The sequence below is a fragment of the Otolemur garnettii genome, unplaced genomic scaffold, assembly GCF_000181295.1.
Source record: "Otolemur garnettii isolate 467f Iridium unplaced genomic scaffold, OtoGar3 scaffold00023, whole genome shotgun sequence".
In the NCBI taxonomy this organism is placed as follows: Eukaryota; Metazoa; Chordata; class Mammalia; order Primates; family Galagidae; genus Otolemur; species Otolemur garnettii.
In genome coordinates, this window is record NW_003852418.1 from 21,351,534 (window position 1) to 21,368,376 (window position 16,843).

General features: G+C 60.8%; 2 protein-coding genes across 2 annotated transcripts in view; one reads left to right on the top strand and one right to left on the bottom strand.

The window, feature by feature from the left end:
* The window catches only part of ADRM1 (adhesion regulating molecule 1), a 5,328-nt gene extending 376 nt beyond the window's left edge, over window positions 1-4,952 (top strand). Inside the window, exons 2-10 of the mRNA XM_003787761.3 lie at window positions 379-592; window positions 1,197-1,313; window positions 2,525-2,648; window positions 2,812-2,898; window positions 3,485-3,566; window positions 3,727-3,959; window positions 4,156-4,313; window positions 4,462-4,564; window positions 4,721-4,952. Coding sequence (XP_003787809.2) covers window positions 379-592; window positions 1,197-1,313; window positions 2,525-2,648; window positions 2,812-2,898; window positions 3,485-3,566; window positions 3,727-3,959; window positions 4,156-4,313; window positions 4,462-4,564; window positions 4,721-4,827 — 1,225 coding nt within the window. The 3' untranslated portion in view covers window positions 4,828-4,952. The remainder of the gene's footprint in view (window positions 1-378; window positions 593-1,196; window positions 1,314-2,524; window positions 2,649-2,811; window positions 2,899-3,484; window positions 3,567-3,726; window positions 3,960-4,155; window positions 4,314-4,461; window positions 4,565-4,720) is intronic.
* A 224-nt stretch (window positions 4,953-5,176) lies between these two features.
* LAMA5 (laminin subunit alpha 5) overlaps window positions 5,177-16,843 on the bottom strand; it is a 49,328-nt gene continuing 37,661 nt past the window's right edge. The window contains exons 44-80 of the mRNA XM_003787852.3: window positions 16,615-16,695; window positions 16,287-16,501; window positions 15,756-15,856; window positions 15,258-15,438; window positions 15,015-15,164; window positions 14,669-14,820; window positions 14,492-14,602; window positions 14,122-14,233; window positions 13,354-13,524; window positions 12,979-13,175; window positions 12,756-12,872; window positions 12,446-12,600; window positions 12,023-12,164; window positions 11,841-11,943; window positions 11,244-11,354; window positions 10,434-10,613; window positions 10,207-10,355; window positions 9,965-10,135; window positions 9,727-9,863; window positions 9,498-9,651; window positions 9,220-9,353; window positions 8,985-9,147; window positions 8,790-8,912; window positions 8,553-8,701; window positions 8,346-8,478; window positions 8,130-8,273; window positions 7,858-7,988; window positions 7,570-7,740; window positions 7,361-7,496; window positions 7,126-7,271; window positions 6,863-7,055; window positions 6,634-6,789; window positions 6,387-6,540; window positions 6,177-6,310; window positions 5,994-6,087; window positions 5,743-5,862; window positions 5,177-5,561 (exon numbers count right to left, since the gene is read on the bottom strand). Of these exons, the coding sequence (XP_003787900.1) occupies window positions 5,422-5,561; window positions 5,743-5,862; window positions 5,994-6,087; window positions 6,177-6,310; window positions 6,387-6,540; window positions 6,634-6,789; window positions 6,863-7,055; window positions 7,126-7,271; window positions 7,361-7,496; window positions 7,570-7,740; window positions 7,858-7,988; window positions 8,130-8,273; window positions 8,346-8,478; window positions 8,553-8,701; window positions 8,790-8,912; window positions 8,985-9,147; window positions 9,220-9,353; window positions 9,498-9,651; window positions 9,727-9,863; window positions 9,965-10,135; window positions 10,207-10,355; window positions 10,434-10,613; window positions 11,244-11,354; window positions 11,841-11,943; window positions 12,023-12,164; window positions 12,446-12,600; window positions 12,756-12,872; window positions 12,979-13,175; window positions 13,354-13,524; window positions 14,122-14,233; window positions 14,492-14,602; window positions 14,669-14,820; window positions 15,015-15,164; window positions 15,258-15,438; window positions 15,756-15,856; window positions 16,287-16,501; window positions 16,615-16,695 (5,311 nt within the window). The 3' untranslated portion in view covers window positions 5,177-5,421. The remainder of the gene's footprint in view (window positions 5,562-5,742; window positions 5,863-5,993; window positions 6,088-6,176; window positions 6,311-6,386; window positions 6,541-6,633; window positions 6,790-6,862; window positions 7,056-7,125; window positions 7,272-7,360; window positions 7,497-7,569; window positions 7,741-7,857; window positions 7,989-8,129; window positions 8,274-8,345; window positions 8,479-8,552; window positions 8,702-8,789; window positions 8,913-8,984; window positions 9,148-9,219; window positions 9,354-9,497; window positions 9,652-9,726; window positions 9,864-9,964; window positions 10,136-10,206; window positions 10,356-10,433; window positions 10,614-11,243; window positions 11,355-11,840; window positions 11,944-12,022; window positions 12,165-12,445; window positions 12,601-12,755; window positions 12,873-12,978; window positions 13,176-13,353; window positions 13,525-14,121; window positions 14,234-14,491; window positions 14,603-14,668; window positions 14,821-15,014; window positions 15,165-15,257; window positions 15,439-15,755; window positions 15,857-16,286; window positions 16,502-16,614; window positions 16,696-16,843) is intronic.

Here is a 16,843-nt window from a genome sequence, read left to right on the forward strand (position 1 = left end):
AGCGAGGCGGCGGGACGCGGTTGCCGTGGGGCGCGCGTCAAGGCCGGTGTCCGGCCGAGGCGGCGTAGCGCCCAGGCCTCCCGGGGGGCGAGGCCGGGCTGCCCAGCCCCGCTCGAGTGCGGACAGCGGCGCCAGCGAGGGTGCGAGCCGTGGGAGGCGGCGCGCGGGGTGCTCGGGACGTGAGGAAAGAGCAGCCCCACCGCTGCCCTGGGCTGTCTGCCGGGACCGTGCCTGCGCCGGCCTTGGGCGGCCTTCGGCGCCGGCTCCTACTGCCAGGCAGAAGCGGGACTGGTGACATTGCAGGGGGAGTTAGGCTTTCCGTGCTGGTGAACACCCGGCACACACGCGGACTCTCAGTGCGGGTCTGCGCTCTTTCAGGATGACGACTTCAGGCGCTCTGTTCCCAAGCCTGGTGCCAGGCTCTCGTGGGTCCTCCAACAAGTATTTAGTGGAATTTCGGGCAGGAAAAATGTCACTAAAAGGAACTACCGTCACCCCAGATAAGCGGAAAGGGCTCGTGTACATTCAGCAGACAGATGACTCCCTCATTCACTTCTGCTGGAAAGACAGGACGTCTGGGAATGTGGAAGATGTAAGTGTCCTTCAGGCTGGAACGAACCGGCCGTGTAGATCATGTCCGGCCTTGCACCTGCACATGTAATTGTGGGTTTGAGGTTTGGGGGCGTTGGTGGGATATATGGGTTTGGTGCCTGTCACCAGCTGTTATGCTCAGGGATCATCCTAGACTTGAGGATTTCTTTGTCACTACGTCCACATTAAACTTTAAATATTAGTATCAGGGATTGAGCAGTCTTTGCCCTCAGAAAAGCTTTCTGTAATGGTCACTTAGCATTCTTTGTTCTTGGGAGTGAATTGTTCTTTGTTACATTTGAGAGCAGGTCAAAGTTGACCTTTTAACTAATCTTGGAATGTTATTCCCAAAACGTCTCTATTAAAAACCCTTTAACATCCCAAAGTCCCCTTTCTGGTCCCCACCCAAGCCATGTCCTGGCCTGCACGTGGAGGTCTGCCCTTCCAGGTGGCGTCTCCGCCCTACACGGGATGGCGGCTTGCTTACCTCTGTCCCCTCTGCACCCCACCCAGTTAGACGCAGGATCCAGCATGTTCTCCTGAGAGGCTGGGGACTCAGTGTGCGTGTTTGCGGGAGGCTGACTCTGCTCTTCTCGGCTTGCCAGGACCTGATTATCTTCCCCGACGACTGTGAGTTCAAGCGCGTGCCCCAGTGCCCTAGCGGGAGGGTCTATGTGCTCAAGTTCAAGGCCGGGTCCAAGCGGCTCTTCTTCTGGATGCAGGTATGTGGAAGGGTCTGTCTGTGTCTTGTGGTTTCTGCTGTCCTGCGATTAGGTGAGCAGCCTGCTCACTGATAAAGTTCCCTTGCACAAATGTGCTGGTGCTATTCAGATAGGGCTGAGATGGAAGCTAAAGTTTCCAGCGTGTTATCTGGGGTGGGGGTGGGGAGACTGCGCGCTTGTTTGTGGGTGGGAGTTTCTAGATGGACAGGCCCATGTCATCAAGGTGTGGACAGGCTGTCTCTGGTTCCCAGTGCTCGCTCTGTGCCCCTTTCCTTGGTCACAGGCCCTGGGTAGCTTTCCTGCTGTTTCCCCCCAGGTGTGCTGGGGCTGCTGCAGGTGTGGCCCTGGGCTCCCTCTTATCCCAGGTTGCCCTGCTGCTTCTGCCCTCTGTTGGTGGCCCCTGGGCTTGTTCTGTTTCTTGTGCTGTTACAGTGTTGCCAAGAATCATCTGGTATAGGGTCACACACCTTCCCTTGAGTGTGTGTGCTCAGAGGGCCTGCACACAACCCTTCCCAAGGGTTAAGCCACGGCCCCTGCAGCACTGTCTAGAGTAGGCACCGTGGGCCTGGGAGGAGGGGTCTCCCACTTTGTCTGTGCTGCAGTTCCTTACCTCTGCCCAAGTAGTGTGACAGCAGCGAGGACGTGAAAATGAATAGGTATAGCTGAGTTCCAATTAAACTTTACTTGCAAACACAGATGGGGGCTATGGTTTGCCAACTGCTGGCATAGACCATGTTTCTCAACAGTTTTGCCAAGAAATGTTATCTCGCTTTCATCACTTCTGCTTGTTTCCCCTGATCTTACTCTTATTTGATGCCTTTCTTTCCTATTTGCTGTCAGGGCAAGGACTGTTGGTCTTGTCCTCGGTGTGTCCAGTGCTCAGGGGTGTGGATATCTGTGTGTGTGTGCGCCTTGAAGGCCTGCCGTGGCCAGAGGGCAGTAGTGTGAGGAGAGCATCAGTTTGTCTCCTTCACTGGGTGAAAGGAGGAGGCTGCTGTGTAGAGCCATACTCTGGAGGATGGCATGCCAGGGCTCCGTGTTCTGTGACGTGGGTGTCACCCAGTACCTGTGGTTGTGGCGGAGGGAGACAGCATTGAGCATAGCGCTTACCCGTCTGGGCTGGGTCAGAAGAAGGTGGCAGCTGTCATGTAGCAGAGAAGCAACCGCTCAGGTGCCTGCTGCTCAGCCATGGCTGTTCCCATCCCCTGCAGGAGCCCAAGACGGACCAGGATGAGGAGCACTGCCGGAAGGTCAATGAGTACCTGAACAATCCCCCGATGCCTGGGGCGCTGGGGGCCAGCGGGAGTAGTGGCCACGAGCTCTCTGCACTTGGTGGTAATGAGCATGCCCAGCTTTGCTATGAGGCTGGGCACAGGCCTGTTGTGGTGCGGTGGGAACAGTAGAATTCCGTCTGTGGGTCTTACCCTGTCAATGTGGTGTCAGCCCTGTCCCAGGTGTGTCCCAGGTAGCTCCATGTCTGAGCCACTGTGTTTTCCAGGTGAGGGCGGCCTACAGAGCCTGCTGGGGAACATGAGCCATAGCCAGCTCATGCAGCTTATCGGACCAGCCGGCCTCGGAGGACTGGGTAACTTGAGCCACTCGGCTCTTGGGAGCCTTTGATACAAGTTGGAACTTTGCTGTGATTGCTTCTAAAGTCAAGTCTGTTTCTTGATTTAAGCTTCTCACCAGCCATGGCAAGGTTGTGAGCATGTGTGTTCCCTGTGCTCGTGGCCCTTTGGGGGCACCTGTTTGCAGCTGGGAGGGCAGGGTCTTCTAGGCCCACAGGGAGGATCCCAGCCTGGTATAAGGCAGCCTGGCTAGTTGATGGGTGGGGCTGGAGGACGAGAGCTCAGGGCTCTTGCGTGGGGCCCCCAGCTTCCTGCTGTTTGGTGCCTGCTGCCAGCCAGTGTTGGGGTACAGGCAAGTGTGTGTGGGCTATTCAGAAGCACTTGTTTTACTGGCCAGGATGTGGGGTGGGTTGTAAGTATATTTAATCTAAACTCATCAGTAGTATAATGGGGGTGAGAGAGGTGTCAATTCTAGAGTATAGGGGCTGAGTGATCACTGTCCTGCTGTCCTGAGGCTTGCCAAGTGTCCTTCTTGTCTGCCTGTCCCTTGGCTTTGGTGTTGGAAGTACCTGCCCTGAGCACATGTCCCTCTGCTTCTCACAGGTGGGCTGGGGGCTCTGACTGGGCCAGGCTTGGCCAGCTTACTGGGGAGCGGAGGGCCTCCAGCAAGCAGCTCCTCATCCAGGTGAGGCCTCTGTAGCCCCCTCCTCCCTCTAAACAAGTGTCTGTAGGATGTGGGGATGGGCCAAATAGGCAAGGAGGTGGACCAGCCCTTGGAGTAGGACTGCTATGTGGGGCACTGGGCAGGTGGGGGGCTGCTCCAGTGCTGTCCTCACTCTTGCCAGCTCCCGGAGCCAGTCGGCAGCAGTCACCCCGTCTTCCACCACCTCTTCTGCCCGTGCCACCCCAGCCCCTTCTGCTCCAGCAGCCACCTCAGCGACTAGCCCAAGCCCTGCACCCAGTTCAGGTAACGGAGCCAGCACTGCAGCCAGCCCAGCCCAGCCCATCCAACTGAGTGACCTCCAGAGCATTCTTGCCACCATGAATGTGCCGGCTGGGCCAGGAAGTGGCCAGCAAGGTAAAGAAAGTGCTGGTCAGCATGAAGCTGGGGGTGGAGGTGCCTGCTTTCCTGCATGCCACTAGGTCCTGTGGCCATGGAGCTGAGCCCTTGCACCTTAACCACGTCCGGCAACTTCAACAGTTTGGCATGTTGCTGCCTCCTGTGGGGCAGTGGGCCAGCTTGGAGCTGCTGATGGATATGTGTTTGCACCTAGTGGACCTGGCTAGCGTGCTGACGCCAGAGATAATGGCTCCTATCCTCGCCAATGCGGACGTCCAAGAGCGCCTTCTGCCCTACCTGCCCTCTGGGGAGTCACTGCCACAGACCGCAGAGGAAATCCAGAACACACTGACCTCACCCCAGTTCCAGCAGGTAGAGGCCAGGCCCAGGGTGCTGTCTGCTGTGCTCAGGGAAGGGGAGGAGATGGCCAGTCACCTTGTACAAGCGGCTGATCAGGCTGGCTGCTGGCAGGTCTGGGTGCAGCCCCATGTGGAGCCCCATATATGGCTCTTCTTTGCAGGCCCTGGGCATGTTCAGTGCGGCCTTGGCCTCAGGGCAGCTGGGCCCTCTCATGTGCCAGTTTGGCCTGCCCGCGGAAGCTGTGGAGGCTGCCAACAAGGGCGGTAAGTACTTGCTCCCCTACCTCTTGGCCACAGGCAGGATCTGTAGGTCTGTGTCCCCTGGAGCTGATGTCATGGCCTTGCTGGCCTTGATCCTGCCCCTGTGAGGAAACCTGGCCAGGATGTAGACAAGCCACAACATGCTTTCAATGCATTTAGACGTGGAAGCGTTTGCCAAAGCCATGCAGAACAGCGCCAAGTCCGAGCAGAAAGAGGGCGATGCAAAGGACAAGAAAGATGAGGAAGAGGACATGAGCTTGGATTAAGTTATTTGCTGTCTCCAGGGAATTGGCGTCTTAGTCCTGTGACTTCAGTAGTGGCGTTTGTGGTTTGTTGCACACCCTCACCTCTGTTCCAACCTACTAATAAAGTCTTTTCTTTTACCTGCTAACTCGGGCTTTTCTTTGTACCTTAGGCAAAGGTACAGTAACCCTCACCCCTCTTGTAGAGAGGAGGAGCTGCCCCTGCCTTGGGGATGTTCCCCCAGAGTCCAGAGAAGGGATGTGCCTGGAGGCAGGGCATCCCCCATGGGGCTCTGCCACTGGCCAGTTCATAGTTAAGCCCAGACTCGGTTCAGTAGAAGTTACTTTTTAATTTCTGTTTTAATAAGGAAGCAGTGATTTATAAATCTTAAGACCATCTTTAAAAGGTGAAAGGGAGAGAAAGTATAAAAACCCCATTTTACGATTTTACCCTTTTGTTTAAAAAATATAACTTAAACCATTTCTAGAAATAAGATTTATCACCCAAAGAACCTAGAGTCCAGATAAATACACACAAATGTTATCTATGAGGCACTTGTGAGAGGCAGCTTGTCACCAGGGGGAGTGTGAAGGGCTGGGATCCCAGGGGGCAGCACCCTACATGGCAGGGCAGCCACTAGCTCCCACTGCCCCCTGGACCCCTGCAGAGTGAGCCACCGTGATGGGGGTCTGGTTCACCACCAGCTTCCGCATGCAGCCCCTGTAGGCGGGGGGCCTAGGCTGCTTGGCCATGGGCTCTAGGGGTGTAAGAAGATAGGAAGACTAGTTGGAGTGGCAGCTGGGGTCTCCTAGGCCCTTCTAGGCATTTGTCACCCATCCAGCCTGTCTCCTGGGTGTCCCCATCTTTGGAGGGTGGGGTGGGAGGGTCATCCTGGTATCTAAGGGGTGGCTCCACTACCCTTGGCCAAGGGCACTCACCAGGCAGGCCCCCAAGGTGCAGAGGGGCTGCCATATGGGTCGAGGCTGCCAGGGATGGCCCCACGGTGTTGTTGCTCTGCCCATCCACCTCCAGCCAGAGCATGTTCCCGCCTTTGATCACTGTAAGGGAGATGCTTTGTGGTGGGACCTCCCCACCCCAGCCAAGCTCCACCTTGCCCCTCACCCCAGCACACAGCTGCCCCCAGGCCTGAGTCCTGCCCAGACTCCCTGGCCACAGGATAGGACCTCACCAGCTAGTCGATGCCAACGTCCGTCACATAGCAAAGTGGGGCTCACCACCCATGTGGAGAACTCTCCTGCCCCGTCGTCTGCCCACAGCTGAACCTAGGAGAGAAAGTGTCAGGTCCTGTGCCCCCAAGGTCACCAGCACAGAAGGCAAACTTGCTCCCCTACAATAGCCCCCTCAGACTCACCTGCTTATGGGACACCTGCAGCTGCAGGGAGGGGGGGCCCTGGACCCGGCCCAGGTGGAAGATCAGGCCAGCTACTGTCTGGGGCCGCACCTCCAGCTCCAGGCTCAAGTCTGGCAGTGTGGCCCCTGGGGCATCTGCAGGAAGGGACCATAATAAGATGAGAAGGCCCGGTCTCCTCTCCCCCACAGCCGAGACCCAGGGCCCACAGACCTAGAGTGATGACGCCCCCAGTGCCTGGGAAGAACAGGCCTTCCTCCAGGGGACCTGAGACACAGGGCACAACCCCCGCCATCTGAGTGGGGGCCCCCAAGGGCCTCCCATCCAGTCTTAGTCTCTTCACACAGCCACTGAACCTGACGGACACCTGTGGAGAGCAGATGGAACAAGGTCAGGCTCAGAGCTGCTGAGGAGGCAGGTGGGGGGGTTCAGGCCAGGGTCAGGAAAACACAGCTCTCACAGGGGGCTTGAAGTGGCTGCTGGCTGGGAGGCCCCCCACAAAAAGGGTGTGGGGCTGGAGGTGCCCCTGGTGCTGCTGTCGGGGCCCCTCCTGGCTCCAGGCCCGGCTGCCATCTGTCCTCAGCTGGATCCGACTCTTCTCCCAGTGCAAGGACACCTGGGATGGACAGGAGGTTGGTCAGCATGGGCTCTTCCAGAGCCCTGCCCGTGCTCCCCTCCTCCAGCCTCACCCTGTGCCAATGGCCAGTCCGTAAACGCTGACGGCTCTGGACACGGAGCTGGGGCCCAGGGCCTCCCGTCTGAGCGACAAAGCGTCCGTGGCTCAGGAAGAGTGCCAGGGAGGGACTGCTGGGTGACCGTGGGGCGGCGAACAGCAGGAGGCCTTGGGGGGCTTGCGGGCGGACACGCATGGAGAGGCGGGGCCTGCAAGCCAGGCAGGGGGTTAGCAGCCTGGGCAGCCCCTCCGTGCCCTCCCCAGCTGGGCCAGCCTTACCAGTCCCTGTGGGGGGCCAGGATGCCTGCAAATTCCAGGTGACTGGACAGGGGGCCTCCAAACTGGTATGAGTCTGAGAGGGTCTGTGGGTGCAGGGGTGGCGTGCAGGTGGGGTCCTGGGTGGGCTGGCGGCTGCGGCGGGAGGCCTGGGGGCACAAGACAGGATGTGCAGGGGGGACCTGCAAGGGGGCTACTCTCCCATGCCCTGCCCCACCCCCACACCACTGGTGCCCACCTTCCCAGCAGGGGCTTGCAGTCCTTGTGGCCTCAGAGCCCGGGTCGGAGGGTGCGGGGCAGGGACACAGCCCGTGCTCACGTTGGTGCCGCCCACGTTCTGCTGTAGGTCGAAAACACGCTGTGGCCCCAGGAGCCTGGGAGGTTGGAGGTGGCCAGTCAGCAGCTGGAGATGGCTGGCCAGGCCCCACCCCAGGCCACCCTGCTCACCGCTGCACAAAGACGTTGCTGATGCAGCCACTGAAGTTGTGGAAGGAGCCAGACTCAGGCAGGCCTCCCAGGAGGAGCCGTGGGGGCCCCTCAGGCTGTGGCTGGAGCCCAGGGGGCAGCCCTCGGTGTGCCTTCATCTGTTGCAGCTGGTCGTCCACATACAGCCAGACCCTGGGGGAGGAGGGCACAGTTCCCCCTGCTCTGTGTGACCCTCCTGCCATGGTGGGGAGGAGGCCCAGGCAGGGGCAGGCAGTGCCCCCAGCCCCAGTGGCACGAGGCCCAGCTCACCCTGTGGCATTGCTGTAGAAGGCGACATAATGGGGCACACCGTCAGCAAAGCCCCCTCGGGTTTTCACCTCAGTTCTCAGGAACCGGAGTGTCACGTGGCCTTGCTGCAGGGACACCTGGCACAGTCCGTCCTGGGGACAGTGGCCATGTCAGTGGCCAGACCAAGGGCCCAGACTCACTTCCTCCAGCCGAGACTGCAGATTGTGCCGCGCATGCGTAGCACGGCATGGATGGGCCCAGGGAGTGTGATGGGGGTGGGGGGATAGCCTCACCGGTGATGCCCGGTAGTAGAGCAGACCGCTATCCTGGACACTGCGGAAGCCAAAGCCAGAGTATACGTCTCCAGAGAGAGGTGGCACCTCAGGGAGTGCCAGAGGCAGAAAGCCATGGCCGTGGAAAGTCATGGTGCGTCCCACCTGTATGAGAATATCCTGAGTGCCTGCTGTGCCCACCCCACACCACCAGCCAGGACAGGGAGGGTTTCTCACCAGCAGGTCAGCTGTGCAGCCAGAGCTCACACCTGTCGTGTTCAGCCTCTTGAGGTCCACGTACTTGCCCAAAGCCTTGATCCCCTTGACACAGCCACGGACAGAGCCTCCAGAGGGGAAGAGCTGCTGCAGGCTGTGGGGATGAAAGTCAGGGCGCTGCCTCTGAGCCCAGCCATCCCACTGCAGCCCCACCCCAGCGCTGCTCACCTTGGGGGCAGCTGGTCAGGTGGTGCACCCCCCAGGTAATACGTGTCAGCCAGCTCCAGGGTGTTGTCCTGCTCCACGCTGAACACCGTAGCACGCTCCACGCGCACCAGCACACGCTTCCGGGCACCCCCCAGCAGGAACACCTGGATCTGTAGGGCAGGGAATAGGGGATGCTCCAGGGCCAGACTTGTCCCTGCCTCCTGGCCCCCACCCTCCTCTCCACTGCCCCAGCCCTACCGCCTTGCTGGCCGCCGTCAGGGGTGGTGGGGGCTGCAGTGGGATGGCCTCCTTCAGACCAGTACCAAAATTGTAGAGGAGCACGAGGCCGCCTTCTCGTACCACTAGGCACAGGAACTGGCTCTGGGGGGAACATGGCAGGGTCAGCACGGGGTGGGGCAGGGTCGGTAGGGCTGTGGGTTAGGCGGGGCATGCCTGGTGCTTCAGGAAGAAGATGATCCCATTGTAGGACACAAGCCGCAGCTCCTGCTCGAAGCGCTTGGTGCTGCTGATGTGAGGGTCGAAGCTGATGCGGGCAAATCCAGAGCCATCCAAGTAGGAGCCATCCGTGAGCCAGGGGTCCCCAGTTGATTTGGAGCTGTAGGTCAGAGGTTTTGGGGTCAGCTGAGGATGGGCAGGTGGTAGCAGGTGGGTATCAGGCCACACGTACCGGGCACAAGGCTTATCCACGGCTGTGTCCAGCTGGAAGGTCTGCTCAAAGTTGTAGAGACTGACCACCTCTTCATTCAGTGTGTCCATCTCAATGCAGCCCCGGTAGCCAGGGAAATGCAGGGGTGCGGGGGGCTGTGTGCAGGTGTCAGGGCATCAGGACCCCTGGCTTGAGGTGCCTCCCCACTCAGGACAGACCAGTGGGATGCAGACTGTAGCAGGACAGACTGAAGCTAGATGCCAAGGAGGAGACACGCAGGGCAGAGGGGCAAGGCTCACCGTGAAGTTGCTGGGGTAGCCCCCGACATAGAAGACAAAGTCCTCGGGCTGCAAGCTGAGCAGCCCCTCTGCCCCAGGTGCCACTGTGTCACCCTTGGTTTCATGGGCCATCTGCCTCTCCACTGTGACAGACATGTGACCAAACTGGAGGGTCCTAAGAGCAGAAGTAAGGTGAGGAATGGACAAGGGCCTGGGGAGAGGAGGCACATGGCCCTCCTAGGCCTCCCACCTGTCAAGGCTGACGGCGGCAAACTGCTCCCCGATGCTCTCGTCCACGCTGAGAGCTGCGAGGCCGGCCTCCCCCAGCCGGTACACCCAGTGCACCTTCTGGTCACGCAGAGACACGCCCAGGTAGTCCCCTGTGGCCTGCAGTGGCAGTAGAAACACAGGTCAGGACAGGAACCAAGCACTGTCCACTTCCAAAGGGATGCCCAGCTTGAGCTCCATCTACCCAGCCTGCCTGGTACCTGGCGGCTGCCCATGTACAACACAAAGTGGTCCCCGGCATCCTGCCCAGGTGCTGGCTCTGGGCTCTGCAGATAGAACTTGAGGGCTGTGTAGGCAGCGAGGTCAGCAAGGTCCCGTGGGGCACGCAGTTGCACCCCCGAGTGCCCGTTGAACTTCATGGGCACCTTGACCTGTAGGGGACATAGCCCATCAGTGTCCATCACCCGTCTCTCACACCCACCTTCCCTGGAGACTAACCCACCTTGCTGGCGGCTCCCCGGGCCTGGGCAATGAGCTCCCGCACACGGCCAATGCTGGCAGACAGTGCCAGGCTGGCATTGGGGGCCCCGCGGTTCTCTAGCAGGTTCAGCTTGCCTAGCAGCTGTGGCAGCGTCTTCTCAAGGGTGGACACTATGGGAGGCAGGCAGGGCCTAGTGCTCTGTCCAGCCCAGCCCTGCCCCTCCCCCAAGGGCTCCACATCCAACCTACCTGAGCGGCCTGCATCCAGCACTGCCTGGCCCAGATCCTGTCCCCGCAGGCCCTGGTATTGGCCCTGCCAGCGCTCCAGGTTCTCCTGCATGTCCCGCAGCTGGGACTGCACGCGGGCAGCTGTGTCCTGGGCTTCGATGGCTACAGCCTTGGCATGGGCGATCTTCTTGCTTGTCTCATCTGTGGTGGGCAAAGCATAGGCCCTGTGGTTTTGTGTCCCCAAGTCCTTCTGCTGAGCCGGCAGCAGGGATACCTACCCACCCACCCCTACATCTCATGAGATCCTTGTACCCTGCAGCTCAGTGCAGCCAAAACTGACCCTAAGTGCTCCCCATTCTGGGACAGGCACCCAGCCTCTCAGGTCAAAGATGGTCCCAGCATGCCTGCCTGTGTCACCTCCACCACTGGGTCCCCATCATTTATAGGGACCCCTCAAAAACCTGGTCAAATCTGTGCCAAGCCTTTTGGAACAAGAGTGTGGTCTTCCCCAGGCCTGGCTCCAGGCCTCCTATCCTCTACCCCTGCTCACCGGCCACTGCTCCTTCCTAGATGCCCTTCCTGTAAGGTGCATGCCAGCCCCTCTGCAGAGCTGCCACCTGCCCAAAGCCCTTCTGCTGCCTCTGCTCATGGCCCAGGCTGTGTGTACCTGTGGCCCTGCACTGCCTGACACAGGAGCCTCCTCTGTAGCACTCACCACAGCATGTACTCCCCAGCCTCATATGGCTAGTATCCATGACCACACAGCTCTGCTGAACAGCTTGCTACAGTGACACCCCAGTACCTCTGACCTTCTGGAAGGCTGCCACATACCTGTGTCCATGGCTAGCATGGCCTGCGCCTCCTGGATTTGGGCCACCAGCTGGTCCTTCTTGGCCCGGACATCACGGAGATGGGTCCCAGCGCCCTGAAGGGCGGCCCATGCTGTGGGAGAGGTAACCTCAGCCCTCTCAACCCACAGAGGACCAAGGCCAACACAGACACAGAGGAACAAAGAGCCCAGATGTGGGGCCCTCACTTTAGGGCCTCTAAGCCTCACGCCCCTCTGGCCCCTCCACCAACAGCTTAGCCCCACTGCTCGCCCTTTCTCGCTGACACCCCAGTACGCATGTGGCCCCCAACCAGTGAAGCACAGGCCGCTGTTCCTCTTGCCTCCTGGTCCCTCAGTGGCAGCTGGCACTCCCCAGGAGGCTGTCCGTGTCGGGCCCCTTCCAGAGCTCCCCAGGCTGACACGCACATTGGTGGGGAGTGGCGTTTGCAACACAGGGCAGCTACCTCCAAAGCCTTCCCACCTGAGTCACACAGCAGGCTCACAAATCCCACACAGAGATGTGGCCCAGAAGCTGAGAGTCCCTCAGAGCCTAGATGTCTAGATGGTCCCCAGGCACCCCCAGGAACCCCAGTGCTCACCACGGCTCAACTTCAGCTCCTCCCCGTGGGCGGCCTCCTCTATTAAGCTGCTGTTGGCCAGCCCCTGGCGGGCTCGGGCTGCCAGGCCCCGCTGCACCACCGACTGTAGACACAAGGACAGGTTAGTACTGTGGGAGGTGGGATGGGAAGAGGGAGGGGTTGCCAGGGTGCTGTTGCCTCACCGCCCATGTGTGGCCTGCCTGCTCCAGGGCCTGGCCGGCGGCACCCTCAGCAGCCCGCACAGCCTGGAGGATGCTGCTGTAGGCGTTGGCAGCCTCGATAGCCCTCTGGATGAAGCGGTCCTGGTTGACACTGAGGATGATGCTGTGATGGAAGGTGCAAGGGTCAGGGGGCATTGGGGGACAGGCATCCCTGCCTGGCTTACCTACTTGCCCCCAAGTCCAGCCTCCAGGCCTCTGTCTACCCCCCACCTGACAGCTGTGCCTTTCCTGCTCCTCCCTGCCACTCTGGGCTACCCCTTCCTGGGGGCTGAGAAGAGTTGGCTCCTTTAGAGACAAGGGCTTCACCTCCGAGAGCAGCTGCCCTTGGCAGGGTCCTGGGCTGTCCCCCAGGAGAACCTGAATCCCCTCCTCTGGCCCACACACCTGGACAGGTTGAGTGCCAGCTGGTCAAGTTGCTGTGCATGGGCCTCTGCGTCCTCCACCAAGCGCACCTTGCTGTCGGCTGGGGAGAAGGCCTGCAGCCTCTGCAGCAATGGCGTCCGGGCCCCATCCAAGTTGGCAGCGAGGCGCTCAGACTCCTGTAAGCGGGTGGGCTTAGTGAACCTTTCTCCTGCTTGTTACTCACCTGACCTGGCTCCCTGAGGGCCGTGCTCTGCATGCACGTGAGCACATGAGCCCACCTGCAGGCTGGGCCCTGGGGGACAGGGAGGAGATAGGTGGGAGCTGTGCTCACCTCCTTGGCTTGGTCCATGCCTAGAAGCAGCTCAGAGGCATGGGTCAGGATGTTGCTGGCAGCCTGCAGAGTGGCCTTCAGGGTGGCGTTGTCGCGGGACAGGTCCTGCTTCCGTTGCTGAAGGCAGTCGGGGGCGGGGGGGCGGAGGGGTGGGTGTGGGAAGGAGTGATAGGAATGAGGGATGTGACGGGGTAGGGGAGGCAGGGCAGATTGGGTCCCTCACCAGGGCTTCCTCCAGGAGCTCCTGGTTGCGGCTATTAAGTTCCTCAGCCTCCCGTGTGGCACCCACTGCCCTGTTCAGCGCCTCACGTAGGTCCATGAGGCCGGCCTCGTGTTGGGCCAGCTGGTCATGGGCTTGTCTGGCCAGAGCCTGGTTCTCCTCCCAGCGGCTGGTCAGCTGCTCCTGCACATGAGCCAGCACTGGCAGAGCCCAAAGTATGAAGGTGGTCACTCTGGTGCCCAGGCCCCTTCATGAGCCTGGTTCCCCTCTGTCCCCCATCTGCCCCTATGCAGCTGATCCCCACCCTCCGAGCTGACTTGCACCCAGGGCCCCAGGCTCAATCCCTGACCCTGCCTACAGGGGGCTGACACCACTCACATCTCTGGGCCTTGGCCAGCTCAGCCTCCGCTGCTGCCAATGGGGACCCCAGGTCATGGGTCTGCATCTCCCTGAGCAGCTGCTCCACTTTGGCCAGGATGTGGTGCAGCTGCTCGCCTGAAGGGGCCGATGCATTGGCCGGCCACAGGTGGCCCATCTGGGACACGAGCCCTGGGGAGAACTGGGCTGTCAGGGCTTGGTTCTGGCTTCTGTGAGCAGACCTCTGCCCATTGGCCCCCAAGCCTGAGGCCCCCCACCCCAGCATGCAGGCCCCCAGCATAGAACCCAAGTGAGGCCTGGGTGGCTCCTGCCTACCCCTTGCCTCCTGACCCAGTCTGCTCAGCTCCTATGGCTGCCTTCTTCCTTTCTTGCCCCTTCCTGCCTAATAGACCCTGCTCAGTGGCCAACACTCAGCTAATATCTGGCCATGGGGCCAGAGCCATGCTACACAGGGCCAGGCAGCCCTAATCTCTCTTCGGTCCCACGTCCATCTCAGTTGTGATTAAGGAGCCTGTGAGCGTGAACATCCAACCTGTGTGTGTCCCAGGGACCTTGTGAGGGATATGTGGCCTCCTGAGTTCACCTACCCTTGTACCTGGCCAAACTACAACCTTGCTTTCTACTTGAACCGGCCCTGCTTTCTGCTCCAGACACACCAAATCCCTCCTGTCTACACAGGTAGACTCTGCCTGTTCTTCAGGGGACACCCCCCCCCCAGGAGTGCCCTACCCTGCTCTGAGCACAGCCAGTCAGCCAACCAGCCCCTACCGCTCACAGCGCGGCCTATAGCCTGGATGGCCGTCTTCAGTGTCTGCGCCCGACCCAGTGTGGCCTCCGTGTCTTCCAGCAGCCGGCTCGCCTGTTCTCGGGCCCCTATGGCCTGTGGGTACAGTCCTCATCAGCCCATGATCCTGCCGGCGGGGAGTAGCTGGGGGCCTGGGGAAGCGTGTTGGCTTCTGAGCCAAGGGTCAGGGATGACAAAGGAGGGCCTGGGGTCTGGGACAGCCATGGAGTTGGGGAAGTGCTTGAGGGTGCCAGAGAAGAGGGGCCTCTGAGAGGGGCTTGCAGGGGGATTTGGGGATGAGGTTTCTAAGGGAGGGGCTTCCCAGTGTCCAGGCAGGGGTCTCTAGGGTCGTGCCTGGCTGCCCAGCTGCTCTGCATCCTGCCCGAGGCTTGCACTCTGCTGCTCCACTGTCTTCAGCTGCTGTACAGTCTGGGCGCGGGGACCCGGAGGGCTCCGGAGCTGGCTCTGGTGAGGGAAAAAGGTGAGCACCTGTACTGCAGGCAGGAGGAGGGGCAGCGGGGCGCTCAGTACCTGCAGGTCTGCAATGGAGGCGTTCAGCCTGTGCAGGCGGGCCCAGGCCGCAGAACTGGCGTTGATGCCCCGCAGCTGTTCGCGAATGGCAGGAAGAAGGGCGCTGGCCCGTTCCAGATCGTCCAGGAGCAGGACCACACAGTGGTCACACACTGCAGGCAGCAGGGGCTGTGAATCAGCGTCAAGGTGGCAGGGGCAGGGGATGGGGAGGACAGATCGGCTGGGGCCCTGGGGGCAGTGGGACTCACGGGGTCCCTTAGGAAACTGAGGGGGACAGCAGGGACCACTCTGGGAGGTCAAGATTAACACAGGTGGGGTGAGTGGGTAGGATGGAATGTAAGTATACCTTCGCAGTGGACACCACGGCCCCCAGGCTGGCCTGGCACAGGCACCTGGTGTTGCTGGCTACAGGTGTCACAGCGTTCCCCACTGAGGCCAGGCGGGCAGGTACAATGACCTGTATGGGGGTCACAGCGGCCCCCCGGGCACTGGCAGCCTGTGGTGGGGGGGGGCTGGGTGAGTGTGGACAACCTCAGGGTACTGCCACCCATGGTGCTCACCACCTTGCTGTGACCCTGCTTGTACTCACGTCTGCAGCCCTGCTCAGGGAGCCCCCAGTAGCCTGGGGCACACTCACGGCACTGGGGTCCCCCAGTCCCTGGTCTGCAGCGACACTGCCCGCTTTGGGGGTGGCACTCAGGACCCTCAGCGGCTGGTCCACAGGTGCAAGGGTGGCAGCCCTCACAGCTGTCGAAGCCAAAGTGTCCATCCTGTGGGCATGGACTACTGTCAGGGCTCGGCCTGATCCCTAGCACTAAAGACTCCTTAACTCCAAGGCTAGAGGTCCTACCCACAGGGCTGCCTCTCCTGAAGCCACACCCTCCAACAAGCTCGACCCCTCCCAAGTCCCCACCCAGGCCTGCCCGGCCCTGCCCAGCCCTAAAGCCTTAGGCCCCACCAAGCAGCACTAAAGACCCACCCAGCCCTAGGCCCTGATCCAGCACAAATGCCCAGCTCTAGTCCCACCCCCAGCACCAAAGCTCCACCCAGCACTAGGCACCAAACTTGGTTGAGCCCATAGCCCTACCTGACAGTGGTCACAGCGCAGCCCAGCCACACCTGGCTTGCAGAGACAGCGCCCAGTGTGGGGGTCACACGCCTCTGTCCCACATGGAGCACAGTCGCACCCTGTAGAAATGGGTCATGACCACAGCCCTGTCCCCTCCCACTTCCTTCTGGAAGCTCTCACGCACCCCCAACATGTGGCTTTTCACCACCTGGCCTCACTGCTTCTGGCTCAGATCCCCCAGGCCGCAGCTGCCCACTCACAGTACCAGCCTGGCCCTCTGCAGCTGCCCTGGCTCAGAGGGATCTATTGGCCCCGCCACAGCCTTTTCTGATGTGACGGGGGCTGACCATGACAAGGCTCAACCATGAAGTGTTCAGAAGAAGCTGACCAGGAAGAGAAGAGGGGACGAACCATAGGGCGTGTCAGACTCAGTCCAGGTCTGTGTCCTGACCCTGTCCTGGCTGGCTCCTAAAGTGCACCTGGTTGGCCCCCGACCTGTGCAACCTGTGCACCCCTCCCCAGAGTTGCCACTCCCTGCCTGGCACCTACGGGTGCAGTTGCCAGGCAGCAGGGCGTTGCCATAGAAGCCGGGGGCACAGCTCTCACAGCGGGGCCCAGTGGTGTGGCGCAGGCAGCCACGGCAGGCGCCTGTCAGGGGGTCACAGTCGCTGAAGAGCAAGTTAGGGTCACCATTGCCACTGCAGTCACAAGGCTGGCAGGAGCTGCCCAGCACCAGAGGGTTCCCAAAGAAGCCTGGCGCGCACCTGGGGGTGGGTAGGGCATAGGAGGGTGGGTGCTGTTAGTGGTGTGTGGCCCACCACCCGTTACTTCCTGGGGTCTGCACACAGGCCCACCCACTGCCCCTTCTCTGGCTCACCGCTCACAGGAGGCCCCAGCATAACCGGGTTTGCAGAGGCACTGAGTGTGGCCACCTCGCAGGATGCAGCCCTCGGCGAAGCTGCAAGAACCAGTAGCAGATGGGGGTCACTAGCACCTAGGCAAGCACCCTGTGCTCAGGCTGGGCCAGGTGTTGGGGACCCTGCCAACGAGGCCCAGCCGAGCTGTTCAGGCCCCCAGAGAGGGCAATGTGAGCCCAAGAGCTGCTG